General features: G+C 42.4%; 1 protein-coding gene across 1 annotated transcript in view; it reads left to right on the forward strand.

Annotated features, from left to right (window-relative positions):
• Positions 1-15,924, forward strand: part of LOC139750367 (uncharacterized) — a 146,237-nt gene that overhangs the window by 94,465 nt on the left and 35,848 nt on the right. The window contains exon 5 of the mRNA XM_071665086.1: positions 11,332-11,438. Within this exon, the coding sequence (XP_071521187.1) occupies positions 11,332-11,438 (107 nt within the window). The remainder of the gene's footprint in view (positions 1-11,331; positions 11,439-15,924) is intronic.

A 15,924-nucleotide genomic window follows, 5' to 3' on the forward strand; every position in this document is an offset into this window, starting at 1 on the left:
TTGAGGACAATATGTGGTGTGAGGTGGTTTGATCGAGTAAGTAATGTAAGGGTAAGAGAGATGTGTGGAAATAAAAAGAGCATGGTTGAGAGAGCAGAAGAGGGTGTTTTGAAATGGTTTGGGCACATGGAGAGAATGAGTGAGGAAAGATTGACCAAGAGGATATATGTGTCGGAGGTGGAGGGAACGAGGAGAAGTGGGACACCAAATTGGAGGTGGAAAGATGGAGTGAAAAAGATTTTGAGTGATTGGGGCCTGAACATGCAGGAGGGTGAAAGGCATGCAAGGAATAGAGTGAATTGGATCGATGTGGTATACCGGGGTCGATGTGCTGTCAATGGATTGAATCAGGGCATGTGAAGCGTCTGGGGTAAACTATGGAAAGCTCTATGGGGCCTGGATGTGGAAAGGGAGCTGTGGTTTCAGGCATTATTGCATGACAGCTAGAGACTGAGTGTGAACGAATGGGGCCTTTGTTGTCCTTTCCTAGCGCTACCTCGCACATATGAGGGGGAAGGGGGATGTTATTCCATGTATGGCGAGGTGGCGATGGGAATGAGTAAAGGCAGAAAGTGTGAATTGTGTGCATGTGTATATATGTATGTGTCTGTGTGTGTATATATATGTGTACATTGAGATGTATGGGTATGTATATTTGCGTGTGTGGATGTGTATGTATATACATGTGTATGGGGGTGGGTTGGGCCATTTCTTTCGTCTGTTTCCTTGCGCTACCTCGCAAATGCGGGAGACAGCAACAAAGCAAAATAATAATAATAAGATTTTTTTTTTTTTTTTTTTTTTTATACCTCGTCGCTGTCTCCCGCGGTTGCGAGGTAGCGCAAGGAAACAGGCGAAAGAAATGGCCCAACCCCCCCCATACACATGTACATACACACGCCCACACACGCAAATATACATACCTACACAGCTTTCCATGGTTTACCCCGGGCGCTTCACATGCCTTGATTCAATCCACTGACAGCACGTCAACCCCTGTATACCACATCGCTCCAATTCACTCTATTCCTTGCCCTCCTTTCACCCTCCTGCATGTTCAGGCCCCGATCACACAAAATCCTTTTCACTCCATCTTTCCACCTCCAATTTGGTCTCCCTCTTCTCCTCGTTCCCTCCACCTCCGACACATATATCCTCTTGGTCAATCTTTCCTCACTCATTCTCTCCATGTGCCCAAACCATTTCAAAACACCCTCTTCTGCTCTCTCAACCACGCTCTTTTTATTTCCACACATCTCTCTTACCCTTACGTTACTTACTCGATCAAACCACCTCACACCACACATTGTCCTCAAACATCTCATTTCCAGCACATCCATCCTCCTGCGCACAACTCTATCCATAGCCCACGCCTCGCAACCATACAACATTGTTGGAACCACTATTCCTTCAAACATACCCATTTTTGCTTTCCGAGATAATGTTCTCGACTTCCACACATTTTTCAAGTCTCCCAAAATTTTCGCCCCCTCCCCCACCCTATGATCCACTTCCGCTTCCATGGTTCCATCCGCTGACAGATCCACTCCCAGATATCTAAAACACTTCACTTCCTCCAGTTTTTCTCCATTCAAACTCACCTCCCAATTGACTTGACCCTCAACCCTACTGTACCTAATAACCTTGCTCTTATTCACATTTACTCTTAACTTTCTTCTTCCACACACTTTACCAAACTCCGTCACCAGCTTCTGCAGTTTCTCACATGAATCCGCCACCAGCGCTGTATCATCAGCGAACAACAACTGACTCACTTCCCAAGCTCTCTCATCCCCAACAGACTTCATACTTGCCCCTCTTTCCAAGACTCTTGCATTTACCTCCCTAACAACCCCATCCATAAACAAATTAAACAACCATGGAGACATCACACACCCCTGCCGCAAACCGTACATTCACTGAGAACCAATCACTTTCCTCTCTTCCTACACGTACACATGCCTTACATCCTCGATAAAAACTTTTCACTGCTTCTAACAACTTGCCTCCCACACCATATATTCTTAATAGCTTCCACAGAGCATCTCTATCAACTCTATCATATGCCTTCTCCAGATCCATAAATGCTACATACAAATCCATTTGCTTTTCTAAGTATTTCTCACATACATTCTTCAAAGCAAACACCTGATCCACACATCCTCTACCACTTCTGAAACCACACTGCTCTTCCCCAATCTGATGCTCTGTACCTGCCTTCACCCTCTCAATCAATACCCTCCCATATAATTTACCAGGAATACTCAACAAACTTATACCTCTGTAATTTGAGCACTCACTCTTATCCCCTTTGCCTTTGTACAATGGCACTATGCACGCATTCCGCCAGTCCTCAGGCACCTCACCATGAGTCATACATACATTAAATAACCTTACCAACCAGTCAACAATACAGTCACCCCCTTTTTTAATAAATTCCACTGCAATACCATCCAAACCTGCTGCCTTGCCGGCTTTCATCTTCCGCAAAGCTTTTACTACCTCTTCTCTGTTTACCAAATCATTTTCCCTAACCCTCTCACTTTGCACACCACCTCGACCCAAACACCCTATATCTGCCACTCTGTCATCAGACACATTCAACAAACCTTCAAAATACTCATTCCATCTCCTTCCCACATCACCACTACTTGTTATCACCTCCCCATTTACGCTCTTCACTGAAGTTCCCATTTGCTCCCTTGTCTTACGCACCCTATTGACCTCCTTCCAGAACATCTTTTTATTCTCCCTAAAATTTACTGATAGTCTCTCACCCCAACTCTCATTTGCCCTTTTTTTCACCTCTTGCACCTTTCTCTTGACCTCCTGTCTCTTTCTTTTATACTTCTCCCACTCAATTGCATTTTTTCCCTGCAAAAATCGTCCAAATGCCTCTCTCTTCTCTTTCACTAATACTCTTACTTCTTCATCCCACCTCTCACTACCCTTTCTAAACAGCCCACCTCCCACTCTTCTCATGCCACAAGCATCTTTTGCGCAATCCATCACTGATTCCCTAAATACATCCCATTCCTCCCCCACTCCCCTTACTTCCATTGTTCTCACCTTTTTCCATTCTGTACACAGTCTCTCCTGATAATTCCTCACACAGGTCTCCTTCCCAAGCTCACTTACTCTCACCACCTTCTTCACCCCAACATTCACTCTTCTTTTCTGAAAACCCATACTAATCTTCACCTTAGCCTCCACAAGATAATGATCAGACATCCCTCCAGTTGCACCTCTCAGCACACTGACATCCAAAAGTCTCTCTTTCGCACGCCTGTCAATTAACACGTAATCCAATAACGCTCTCTGGCCATCTCTCCTACTTACATAAGTATACTTATGTATATCTCGCTTTTTAAACCAGGTATTCCCAATCATCAGTCCCTTTTCAGCACATAAATCTACAAGCTCCTCACCATTTCCATTTACAACACTGAACACCCCATGGACACCAATTATTCCCTCAACTGCCACATTACTCACCTTTGCATTCAAATCACCCATCACTATAACCCGGTCTCGTGCATCAAAACCGCTAACACACTCATTTAGCTGCTCCCAAAACACTTGCCTCTCATGATCTTTCTTCTCATGCCCAGGTGCATATGCACCAATAATCACCCACCTCTCTCCCTGGGGATAGGGGTGAAAGAATACTTCCCACGTATTCCTCGCGTGTCGTAGAAAGCGACTAGAGGGGACGGGAGCGGGGGGCCGGAAATCCTCCCCTCCTTGTATTAACTTTCTAAAATGGGAAACAGAAGAAGGAGTCACGCGGGGAGTGCTCATCCTCCTCGAAGGCTCAGAGTGGGGTGCCTAAATGTGTGTGGATGTAACCAAGATGTGAAAAAAGGAGAGATAGGTAGTATGTTTGAGGAAAGGAACCTGGATGTTTTGGCTCTGAGTGAAACGAAGCTCAAGGGTAAAGGGGAAGAGTGGTTTGGAAATGTCTTGGGAGTGAAGTCAGGGGTTAGTGAGAGGACAAGAGCAAGGGAAGGAGTAGCAATACTCCTGAAACAGGAGTTGTGGGAGTATGTGATAGAATGTAAGAAAGTAAATTCTCGATTAATATGGGTAAAATTGAATAAGAAATATATATATATATATAATGTGCTGAGAGGTGCAACTGGAGGGATGTCTGATCATTATCTTGTGGAGGCTAAGGTGAAGATTTGTATGGGTTTTCAGAAAAGAAGAGTGAATGTTGGGGTGAAGAGGGTGGTGAGAGTAAGTGAGCTTGGGAGGGAGACTTGTGTGAGGAAGTACCAGGAGAGACTGAGTACAGAATGGATAAAGGTGAGAACAATGGAAGTAAGGGGAGTGGGGGAGGAATGGGATGTATTTAGGGAATCAGTGATGGATTGCGCAAAAGATGCTTGTGGCATGAGAAGAGTGGGAGGTGGGTTGATTAGAAAGGGTAGTGAGTGGTGGGATGAAGAAGTAAGATTATTAGTGAAAGAGAAGAGAGAGGCATTTGGACAATTTTTGCAGGGAAAAAATGCAATTGAGTGGGAGATGTATAAAAGAAAGAGACAGGAGGTCAAGAGAAAGGTGCAAGAGGTGAAAAAGAGGGCAAATGAGAGTTGGGGTGAGAGAGTATCATTAAATTTTAGGGAGAATAAAAAGCTGTTCTGGAAGGAGGTAAATAAAGTGCGTAAGACAAGGGAGCAAATGGGAACTTCAGTGAAGGGTGCAAATGGGGAGGTGATAACAAGTAGTGGTGATGTGAGAAGGAGATGGAGTGAGTATTTTGAAGGTTTGTTGAATGTGTTTGATGATAGAGTGGCAGATATAGGGTGTTTTGGTCGAGGTGTGTGCAAAGTGAGAGGGTTAGGGAAAATGATTTGGTAAACAGAGAAGAGGTAGTAAAAGCTTTGCGGAAGATGAAAGCCGGCAAGGCAGCAGGTTTGGATGGTATTGCAGTGGAATTTATTAAAAAAGGGGGTAACTGTATTATTGACTGGTTGGTAAGGTTATTTAATGTTTGTATGACTCATGGTGAGGTGCCTGAGGATTGGCGGAATGCGTACATAGTGCCATTGTACAAAGGCAAAGGGGATAAGAGTGAGTGCTCAAATTACAGAGGTATAAGTTTGTTGAGTATTCCTGGTAAATTATATGGGAGGGTATTGATCCTCCCCTCCTTGTATTAACTTTCTAAAATGGGAAACAGAAGAAGGAGTCACGCGGGGAGTGCTCATCCTCCTCGAAGGCTCAGAGTGGGGTGCCTAAATGTGTGTGGATGTAACCAAGATGTGAAAAAAGGAGAGATAGGTAGTATGTTTGAGGAAAGGAACCTGGATGTTTTGGCTCTGAGTGAAACGAAGCTCAAGGGTAAAGGGGAAGAGTGGTTTGGGAATGTCTGGGGAGTAAAGTCAGGGGTTAGTGAGAGGACAAGAGCAAGGGAAGGAGTAGCAATACTCCTGAAACAGGAGTTGTGGGAGTATGTGATAGAATGTAAGAAAGTAAATTCTCGATTAATATGGGTAAAACTGAAAGTTGATGGAGAGAGGTGGGTGATTATTGGTGCATATGCACCCGGGCATGAGAAGAAAGATCATGAGAGGCAAGTGTTTTGGGAGCAGCTGAATGAGTGTGTTAGTGGTTTTGATGCACGAGACCGGGTTATAGTGATGGGTGATTTGAATGCAAAGGTGAGTAATGTGGCAGTTGAGGGAATAATTGGTATACATGGGGTGTTCAGTGTTGTAAATGGAAATGGTGAAGAGCTTGTAGATTTATGTGCTGAAAAAGGACTGATGATTGGGAATACCTGGTTTAAAAAGCGAGATATACATAAGTATACTTATGTAAGTAGGAGAGATGGCCAGAGAGCATTATTGGATTACGTGTTAATTGACAGGCGTGCGAGAGAGAGACTTTTGGATGTTAATGTGCTGAGAGGTGCAACTGGAGGGATGTCTGATCATTATCTTGTGGAGGCTAAGGTGAAGATTTGTATGGGTTTTCAGAAAAGAAGAGTGAATGTTGGGGTGAAGAGGGTGGTGAGAGTAAGTGAGCTTGGGAAGGAGACCTGTGTGAGGAAGTACCAGGAGAGACTGAGTACAGAATGGTAAAAGGTGAGAACAATGGAAGTAAGGGGAGTGGGGGAGGAATGGGATGTATTTAGGGAATCAGTGATGGATTGCGCAAAAGATGCTTGTGGCATGAGAAGAGTGGGAGGTGGGTTGATTAGAAAGGGTAGTGAGTGGTGGGATGAAGAAGTAAGAGTATTAGTGAAAGAGAAGAGAGAGGCATTTGGACGATTTTTGCAGGGAAAAAATGCAATTGAGTGGGAGATGTATAAAAGAAAGAGACAGGAGGTCAAGAGAAAGGTGCAAGAGGTGAAAAAAGGGGCAAATGAGAGTTGGGGTGAGAGAGTATCATTAAATTTTAGGGAGAATAAAAAGATGTTCTGGAAGGAGGTAAATAAAGTGTGTAAGACAAGGGAGCAAATGGGAACTTCAGTGAAGGGCGCAAATGGGGAGGTGATAACAAGTAGTGGTGATGTGAGAAGGAGATGGAGTGAGTATTTTGAAGGTTTGTTGAATGTGTTTGATGATAGAGTGGCCGATATAGGGTGTTTTGGTCGAGGTGGTGTGCAAAGTGAGAGGGTTGGGGAGGATGATTTGGTAAACAGAGAAGAGGTAGTGAAAGCTTTGCGGAAGATGAAAGCCGGCAAGGCAGCAGGTTTGGATGGTATTGCAGTGGAATTTATTAAAAAAGGGGGTGACTGTATTGTTGACTGGTTGGTAAGGTTATTTAATGTATGTATGACTCATGGTGAGGTGCCTGAGGATTGGCGGAATGCGTGCATAGTGCCATTGTACAAAGGCAAAGGGGATAAGAGTGAGTGCTCAAATTACAGAGGTATAAGTTTGTTGAGTATTCCTGGTAAATTATATGGGAGGGTATTGATTGAGAGGGTGAAGGCATGTACAGAGCATCAGATTGGGGAAGAGCAGTGTGGTTTCAGAAGTGGTAGAGGATGTGTGGATCAGGTGTTTGCTTTGAAGAATGTATGTGAGAAATACTTAGAAAAGCAAATGGATTTGTATGTAGCATTTATGGATCTGGAGAAGGCATATGATAGAGTTGATAGAGATGCTCTGTGGAAGGTATTAAGAATATATGGTGTGGGAGGAAAGTTGTTAGAAGCAGTGAAAAGTTTTTATCGAGGATGTAAGGCATGTGTACGTGTAGGAAGAGAGGAAAGTGATTGGTTCTCAGTGAATGTAGGTTTGCGGCAGGGGTGTGTGATGTCTCCATGGTTGTTTAATTTGTTTATGGATGGGGTTGTTAGGGAGGTGAATGCAAGAGTTTTGGAAAGAGGGGCAAGTATGAAGTCTGTTGGGGATGAGAGAGCTTGGGAAGTGAGTCAGTTCTTGTTCGCTGATGATACAGCGCTGGTGGCTGATTCATGTGAGAAACTGCAGAAGCTGGTGACTGAGTTTGGTAAAGTGTGTGGAAGAAGAAAGTTAAGAGTAAATGTGAATAAGAGCAAGGTTATTAGGTACAGTAGGGTTGAGGGTCAAGTCAATTGGGAGGTGAGTTTGAATGGAAAAAAACTGGAGGAAGTGAAGTGTTTTAGATATCTGGGAGTGGATCTGGCAGCGGATGGAACCATGGAATCGGAAGTGAATCATAGGGTGGGGGAGGGGGCTAAAATTCTGGGGGCCTTGAGGAATGTGTGGAAGTCGAGAACATTATCTCGGAAAGCAAAAATGTGTATGTTTGAAGGAATAGTGGTTCCAACAATGTTGTATGCTTGCGAGGCGTGGGCTATGGATAGAGTTGTGCGCAGGAGGATGGATGTGCTGGAAATGAGATGTTTGAGGACAATGTGTGGTGTGAGGTGGTTTGATCGAGTGAGTAACGTAAGGGTAAGAGAGATGTGTGGAAATAAAAAGAGCGTGGTTGAGAGAGCAGAAGAGGGTGTTTTGAAGTGCTTTGGGCACATGGAGAGAATGAGTGAGGAAAGATTGACCAAGAGGATATATATGTCGGAAGTGGAGGGAACGAGGAGAAGAGGGAGACCAAATTGGAGGTGGAAAGATGGAGTGAAAAAGATTTTGTGTGATCGGGGCCTGAACATGCAGGAGGGTGTAAGGAGGGCAAGAAATAGAGTGAATTGGAGCGATGTGGTATACCGGGGTTGACGTGCTGTCAGTGGATTGAATCAAGGCATGTGAAGCGTCTGGGGTAAGCCATGGAAAGTTGTGTAGGTATGTATATTTGCGTGTGTGGACGTATGTATATACATGTGTATGGGGGGGGGTTGGGCCATTTCTTTTCGTCTGTTTCCTTGCACTACCTCGCAAACGCGGGAGACAGCGACAAAGTATAATAAAAAAAATAATAATTGATTGAGAGGGTGAAGGCATGTACAGAGTATCAGATTGGGGAAGAGCAGTGTGGTTTCAGAAGTGGTAGAGGATGTGTGGATCAGGTGTTTGCTTTGAAGAATGTATGTGAGAAATACTTAGAAAAGCAAATGGATTTGTATGTAGCATTTATGGATCTGGAGAAGGCATATGATAGAGTTGATAGAGATGCTCTGTGGAAGGTGTTAAGAATATATGGTGTGGGAGGCAAGTTGTTAGAAACAGTGAAAAGTTTTTATCGAGGATGTAAGGCATGTGTATGTGTAGGAAGAGAGGAAAGTGATTGGTTCTCAGTGAATGTAGGTTTGCGGCAGGGGTGTGTGATGTCTCCATGGTTGTTTAATTTGTTTATGGATGGGGTTGTTAGGGAGGTAAATGCAAGAGTTTTGGAAAGAGGGGCAAGTATGAAGTCTGTTGGGGATGAGAGAGCTTGGGAAGTGAGTCAGTTGTTGTTTGCTGATGATACAGCGCTGGTGGCTGATTCATGTGAGAAACTGCAGAAGCTGGTGACTGAGTTTGGTAAAGTGTGTGAAAGAAGAAAGTTAAGAGTAAATGTGAATAAGAGCAAGGTTATTAGGTACATTAGGGTTGAGGGTCAAGTCAATTGGGAGGTAAGTTTGAATGTAGAAAAACTGGAGGAAGTAAAGTGTTTTAGATATCTGGGAGTGGATCTGGCAGCGGATGGAACCATGGAAGCGGAAGTGGATCATAGGGTGGGGGAGGGGGCGAAAATTCTGGGAGCTTTGAGGAATGTGTGGAAGTCGAGAGCATTATCTCGGAAAGCAAAAATGGGTATGTTTGAAGGAATAGTGGTTCCAACAATGTTGCATGGTTGCGAGGCGTGGGCTATGGATAGAGTTGTGTGCTGGAGGATGGATGTGCTGGAAATGAGATGTTTGAGGACAATGTGTGGTGTGAGATGGTTTGATCGAGTAAGTAACGTAAGGGTAAGAGAGATGTGTGGAAATAAAAAGAGCGTGGTTGAGAGAGCATAAGAGGGTGTTTTGAAATGGCTTGGGCACATGGAGAGAATGAGTGAGGAAAGATTGACCAAGAGGATATATGTGTCGGAGGTGGAGGGAACGAGGAGAAGTGGGAGACCAAATTGGAGGTGGAAAGATGGAGTGAAAAAGATTTTGTGTGATCGGGGCCTGAACATGCAGGAGGGTGAAAGGAGGGCAAGGAATAGAGTGAATTGGATCGATGTGGTATACTGGGGTTGACGTGCTGTCAGTGGATTGAATCAGGGCATGTGAAGCGTCTGGGGTAAACCATGGAAAGCTGTGTAGGTATGTATATTTGCGTGTGTGGACGTATGTATATACATGTGTATGGGGGTGGGTTGGGCCATTTCTTTCGTCTGTTTCCTTGCGCTACCTTGCAAACGCGGGAGACAGCGACAAAGCAAAAAAAAAATAAAATATATATATATATATATATATATATATATTTATTTATTTATCTATTAATAATATATTTATTTATTTATTTATTTATTTTGCTTTGTCGCTGTCTCCCGCGTTTGCGAGGTAGTGCAAGGAAACAGACGAAAGAAATGGCCCAACCCACCCCCATACACATATATATACATACACGTCCACACACTCAAATATACATATCTATACATCTCAATGTACACATATATATACACACATAGACATATACATATATACACATGTGCATAATTCATACTATCTGCCTTTATTTATTCCCATTGCCACCTCGCCACACATGGAATAACAACCCCCTCCTCCCTCATGTGTGCGAGGTAGCGCTAGGAAAAGACAACAAAGGCTCCATTCGTTCACACTCAGTCTCTAGCTGTCATGTAATAATGCACTGAAACCACAGCTCCCTTTCCACATCCAGGCCCCACAGAACTTTCCATGATTTACCCCAGACGCTTCACATGCCCTGGTTCAATCCATTGACAGCACGTCAACCCCGGTATACCACATCATTCCTATTCACTCTATTCCTTGCACGCCTTTCACCCTCCTGCATGTTCAGGCCCTGATCACTCAATATTTTTTTCACTCCATCTTTCCACCTCCAATTTGGTCTCCCACTTCCCCTTGTTCCCTCCACCTCTTACCCATATATCCTCTTGGTCAATCTTTCCTCACTCATTCTCTCCATGTGACCAAACCATTTCAAAACACCCTCTTCTGCTCTCTCAACCACACTCTTTTTATTTCCACACATCTCTCTTACCCTTACATTACTTACTCGATCAAACCATCTCACACCACATATTGTCCTCAAACATCTCATTTCCAGCACATCCACCCTCCTCCGCACAATTCTAGCCATAGCCGACGCCTCGCAACCATACAACATTGTTGGAACCACTATTCCTTCAAAGATACCCATTTTTGCTTTCCGAGATAATGTTCTCGACTTCCACACATTCTTCAAGGCTCCCAGAACTTTCGCCCCCTCCCCCACCCTATGATTCACTTCCGCCTCCATGGTTCCATTCGCTGCCAGATCCACTCCCAGATATCTAAAACACTTTACTTCCTCCAGTTTTTCTCCATTCAAACTTACTTCCCAATTGACTTGACCCTCAACCCTACTGTACCTAGTAACCTTGCTCTTATTAACATTTACTCTTAACTTTCTTCTTTCACACACTTTACCAAACTCAGTTACCAGCTTCTATTTTGTTTTTTGATTATGTAGCTTTTCGAATCAATTCCTACGATTTGTGTACGTACAGTTGTGTGGAATGAACATGACAAAATATATGTCCGTTCATCAATGCTGGCAACTCCACAAGATTGCAATGCTACCAACATGTTATGCACTGATACTTTCTTTAGCTAGTTTACAGTATTTTATATATCCCACATTACAAAGCAAGTACAGTAGTACATATCCCATGATATTAACCATGTACCATATAATATACTATTAAATTTCCTTTGGACAGGTCGATTATTGGATAATAGCCGTATACCTGAGACCCTTTTCCATATGAGACATTTTAGGCAAAAGAATTGTCCTAAGATGTTGATCAGGAAGGATGCCATTAAGAAGGTAAGTTAATCACAGTTTTCTTGCTGTTATAGTTTTCAGCTGTTGTAAATGTGGATTGAAAACTTAAGTTTAGTTGTGTCTTTTCATTCTATGCAGAATGTAAATCAAGCATAAGACATTGCTTTGATTGTTACAGCTGCATTATACATGTACCACTGAAATTTTTAGTATTTATTTTTGAGTTTAATTATTGTAGCTCGTGAAGAAATTTATTTAGAATCCAGTGTTATATTGTAGCATACATCTTTTCAGTGCAGTATCTGCATTTCATAACCATCAGTCTTGGTATTCCTTGATTCCTTTTTTTTTTATTATTAAACTTACCTTTGATTACCTTCCACCATTGTTATTCACTTTTTATACAATCTTCTGTTTCCTCTCTTAAAGAGGTAGTGTTAGGAACGGATGAAGAAATGGCCTTATTTGCTCAAATCCACTCTTGAGCTGTCATGCATATTGTGCCAAAACCATAGTATTCTATCACAGCCAGACTCCACAGACCTCTCCATGGTGTCCCCTGACTACTTCATGTACCCTGGTTCATCCCATTGATATCACGTTGTACCCTTTACACCATAACTCTCCTATTCACTTTATCCCTTGTATGCCTTGTACCCTTCTTTACGTTCAGGCCGCAAACCCTCAAAGCATCTTTCACTCCATCCTTCCACCTTCTCCCTGTTTTTCCTCTTATTCCCATCAATTCAGACACATATACCCTCTAGGTCATCCTTTCCTCATTGATCGTCTCCATTTTCCAAACTGTTTCAGTACGCCCTTTTCATCTCTCATACATACTCCTCATACTACCAGATCTCACTCTTTCCCTGTCATTTCTCATTTGATCAATCTTCCTTACCCATATAATTCACAAATATTTAATTTCTAGCACATCCACCATCTTTACTTTTATGTCTGTGGCCCATGCCTCATGGTCATACAACACTGATAGGACTACTATGCCATTAAAGACAGTGATTTCCCTTTCCACACATTCCCCAGTGCACCAAGGACCTCTTTCCCCCTCACCCACATTATAGGTCACTTCAGCTCACAGAGCTCCATTCAGTACTATCTGCTCCCAGTATCAAAAACACTCCACTGCCTCCAAGTTCTCTCTGTTCAAAGTCATGCTCCATATAACATGTCCCTTGTCACTATTAAGCCTAATAGCCTTGCTTCTATTTATTTTATTCTCAGATTTTTCTTTTTGCACATTCAACATTAGTTTCTGCAGTTTCTTACTCAAATCAACCACCAGTGCTGTGTCATCAGTAAACAACTGCTCTCATCCCAAGCCCAGCCCAACCCAACAGACTACATACCTGCATCCTCTTGACTCATGCATCCACCTCTCTCACCCCACTGTCCATGATCAAATTTAACAGCCATGATGACATTACTCAACCCTGCTGCAAACCCACCTTCACCTTTAACCACTCAACCACCTTTTTTGTTACTCTTACACATACCAAACTGTCTTAATATAATTTTCACTACTTCTGATAGCTATTCTCCTACACTCAATATTTATAACATCCTTTACTGAGCGTCATTATAAATGAATAGATAAATGATGGTTTATTAGATGTAGGCTGCCATTTGGCTGAAAATACATAGTTCAGGTATTACAAATATTACAGAACTGGGAGGCCATGATAGTTATTTGTTAAATAATCATACAAGATCTTAAGGTTAGGGTGAGCTGGATATTTCCATACTTAGCATAAGTACACAGGTGAGATACACTTAGATAGTCAGGGTGGCAGATATACAAGGATTTTTACATGGTCATTGGTGTGTTTTATAATATTTATAACATCCTCTACAGAGCAGCATTATAAAAGAATAGATAAATGATGGTTTATCAGATGTGGGCTGCCATTTGGCTGAAAATACATAGTTGTGGTATTACAAATATTACAGAACTGGGAGACCATGATAGTTTTGAACTAAATAATCATACAAGATCTTGAGGTTAGGGTGAGCTGGATATTTCCATACTTAGGATAAGTACACAGGTGAGGTACATTTCGATAGCCAGGGTGGCAGATATACAAGGATTTTCACATGGTCATTGGTGTGTTTTACATACATCATATGCTTTCTCCAGATCCATAAACTCAATATACAAGGCCATTTGATTTTTTTCAAGTATTTCTTGCACAGATTCTTTGAAACAAACCCTTGAACCACAACTTTTCTAAAACTCTTGAAACCACATTTGTTGTCCCTAATCATGACCACTGTGGACACCACCACCCTCTCAGGCACGACTTTCTCATACAACTTAGTAGGTACACTCAACAAACTTGTACCTCTATAATTTGACATTCAATTCTGTTCCCCTGCCTCCTAACAGTGGCACAAAACTGGCATTCTTCCAATCCTCAGGCACCTCATCATGCTCCTTTGAAAGTCCAAACTAATTAATCAATAACAATCATCCCCTCTCAAGAAATTCAACTTCAGTCCCATCCATTTCAGCTGCTTTGCCACTCTTTATCTTACTCAAAGCTTTTGTTCCCTCTTTTCTTTTCACTATACAGTCTCTTTGCAGACTACCTTTTCAAAAAAAAAACAAAAAAAGAAAATCTGCCATCCTGTCATTTAAGTCTTCATAATACCTCTCCATCTCCTCTTTGCCTTAATTCTGCCTAATACCACTTCCCAATATGTCTCCTTCACTTATGTTCTCGTGTTTTTCTTGTTTTTCTCACTGTTAACCTCCTACCAAAACAATTTCCATTTCTTGAAGTTTGCTGATACTTGTTCACCCCAACTTAGTTTGCCTTCTCTTCCAGCCCCAACTCTTTCCTGTCAGCCTCTTGCTGCTATCTCTTGTGCATCTTTCAGTCACTTGCACTCCATTCAGGTAAATAATGCTCATACACCTCCCTTTTCTCTTTCACTGGCACATGTAGACCTTGCTTCCCTAAATACCTTCCATTCCTCACCCAGTTTCCTTGCTCTAATTTCATTCACCGTTTTCCATTCAGCACACAAGCTCTCCAACTATTTCTTTCCTTCTCACAAGCCTCTTTTTGAGCTCACACACTTTTACAGCCTCTTCCTACCCATATAATTTCCTCTTTCACCAAAGTCTTTACAAATATTCTCCCATATAATTTCCTCTTTCACCAAAGTCTTTACAAATGATCACCCTCGCCTCCACAAAGTAATGATCAGACATCCTACCAGCTGCACCTCTCAGCATATTTACCTCCAAGAGTCTCTGTTGTGTGACTGTTGATTAGTAAATAATCCAATAATGCCCCATTGCCATCTTTCAGACTCATCCATGATCTCTTGTATATGTCATTTTTCAGTGCACAGTTTCACAAGGTGTTTGCCATTTTTGTTCACCACAACAGGTAGCCCATTCCCCCTTACTAGCGACACTACCTACTTCTCAAAGATGCCAGTTTTCCGGCAATTGCCGGAATTCTGGCTTTTGATCAATTGGAGTCAAATTTCCGGTTTCCCATTTTTCTCTCTGTCTGTCACTTGTCTTTCTAATGATGACAGCCGGAAAATGAACAAGTAGACTCTTGACGGATGTTTTCATATATCGATCGTGGATTTTGTATATATTCTGTATGTAATTGAAAATACGAATATCGCAAAACAACTGGATCGCTAACCTAGCGAGATTAAGCTTCTCTCCCGCTCTTGCTTTTTGCATGCTTTGCTAATGGTTTGTACATGTGCGTGATGCGACAGCATATGTCCTAAGGCAGGGCCCTGGACCCCGGCCGCATGGGACTTCGCACTTTGTGCTCGTGATGTGCGCTTCGCGCACATGTTGCCCCTTTTTCCACCTACTAATATTTTTCTGGCCCTAGAGTCATTTGCCACTGGCATTCCTGACTCCTACATTCAACTCATCTATTATTAATACTTGATCCTTTTCATCAAAACTGCTGACACTTTCACTTTAGTACAGGTAAACCACTGAATTTCCTGCAACTGATGGTTCGGCACCTCCTTTAGTCCGGACACAATTACGTAAGGGAACTTGAAATTACCACAGCCACCAAACTAGTTTACTGCACGGCTACAGATGGTGTTGTGTGTAGGGCAAGTTTATTTGATTCTTTACACTGCATTAGTTAGTGGTGATACTGCAATTCATTGAGATTCTTAACTTATTTTGCTTAAATTTAACCCTAGCTATGGCTTCTTAGACATATGAGAGTGTCATTTGTAGTGTCAAACATTAACACTAGTCCATATTTATCCAAGATAAAGTAGATCTGTTGAAAAAATGGACCGTGGTGTTTCTAAGTGTAAGCTCTGTGACATCTACTGTATTGGTTCATTAACTGTTTATGATATAAAGAAGCAAAGAGAGAAAATATTGAAATTCTGTGCAGACTGATTCCAAGAAGCAAATGATGATTAGAAAAACCATGAAAGATGGTAAGAGTACTGAGCACGATTGAGTGATGATGGAATAGTTTCAACAGTGTCGGAGTGATGGAGT

This window comes from Panulirus ornatus, chromosome 9 (assembly GCF_036320965.1).
Source record: "Panulirus ornatus isolate Po-2019 chromosome 9, ASM3632096v1, whole genome shotgun sequence".
NCBI classification, from domain to species: Eukaryota; Metazoa; Arthropoda; class Malacostraca; order Decapoda; family Palinuridae; genus Panulirus; species Panulirus ornatus.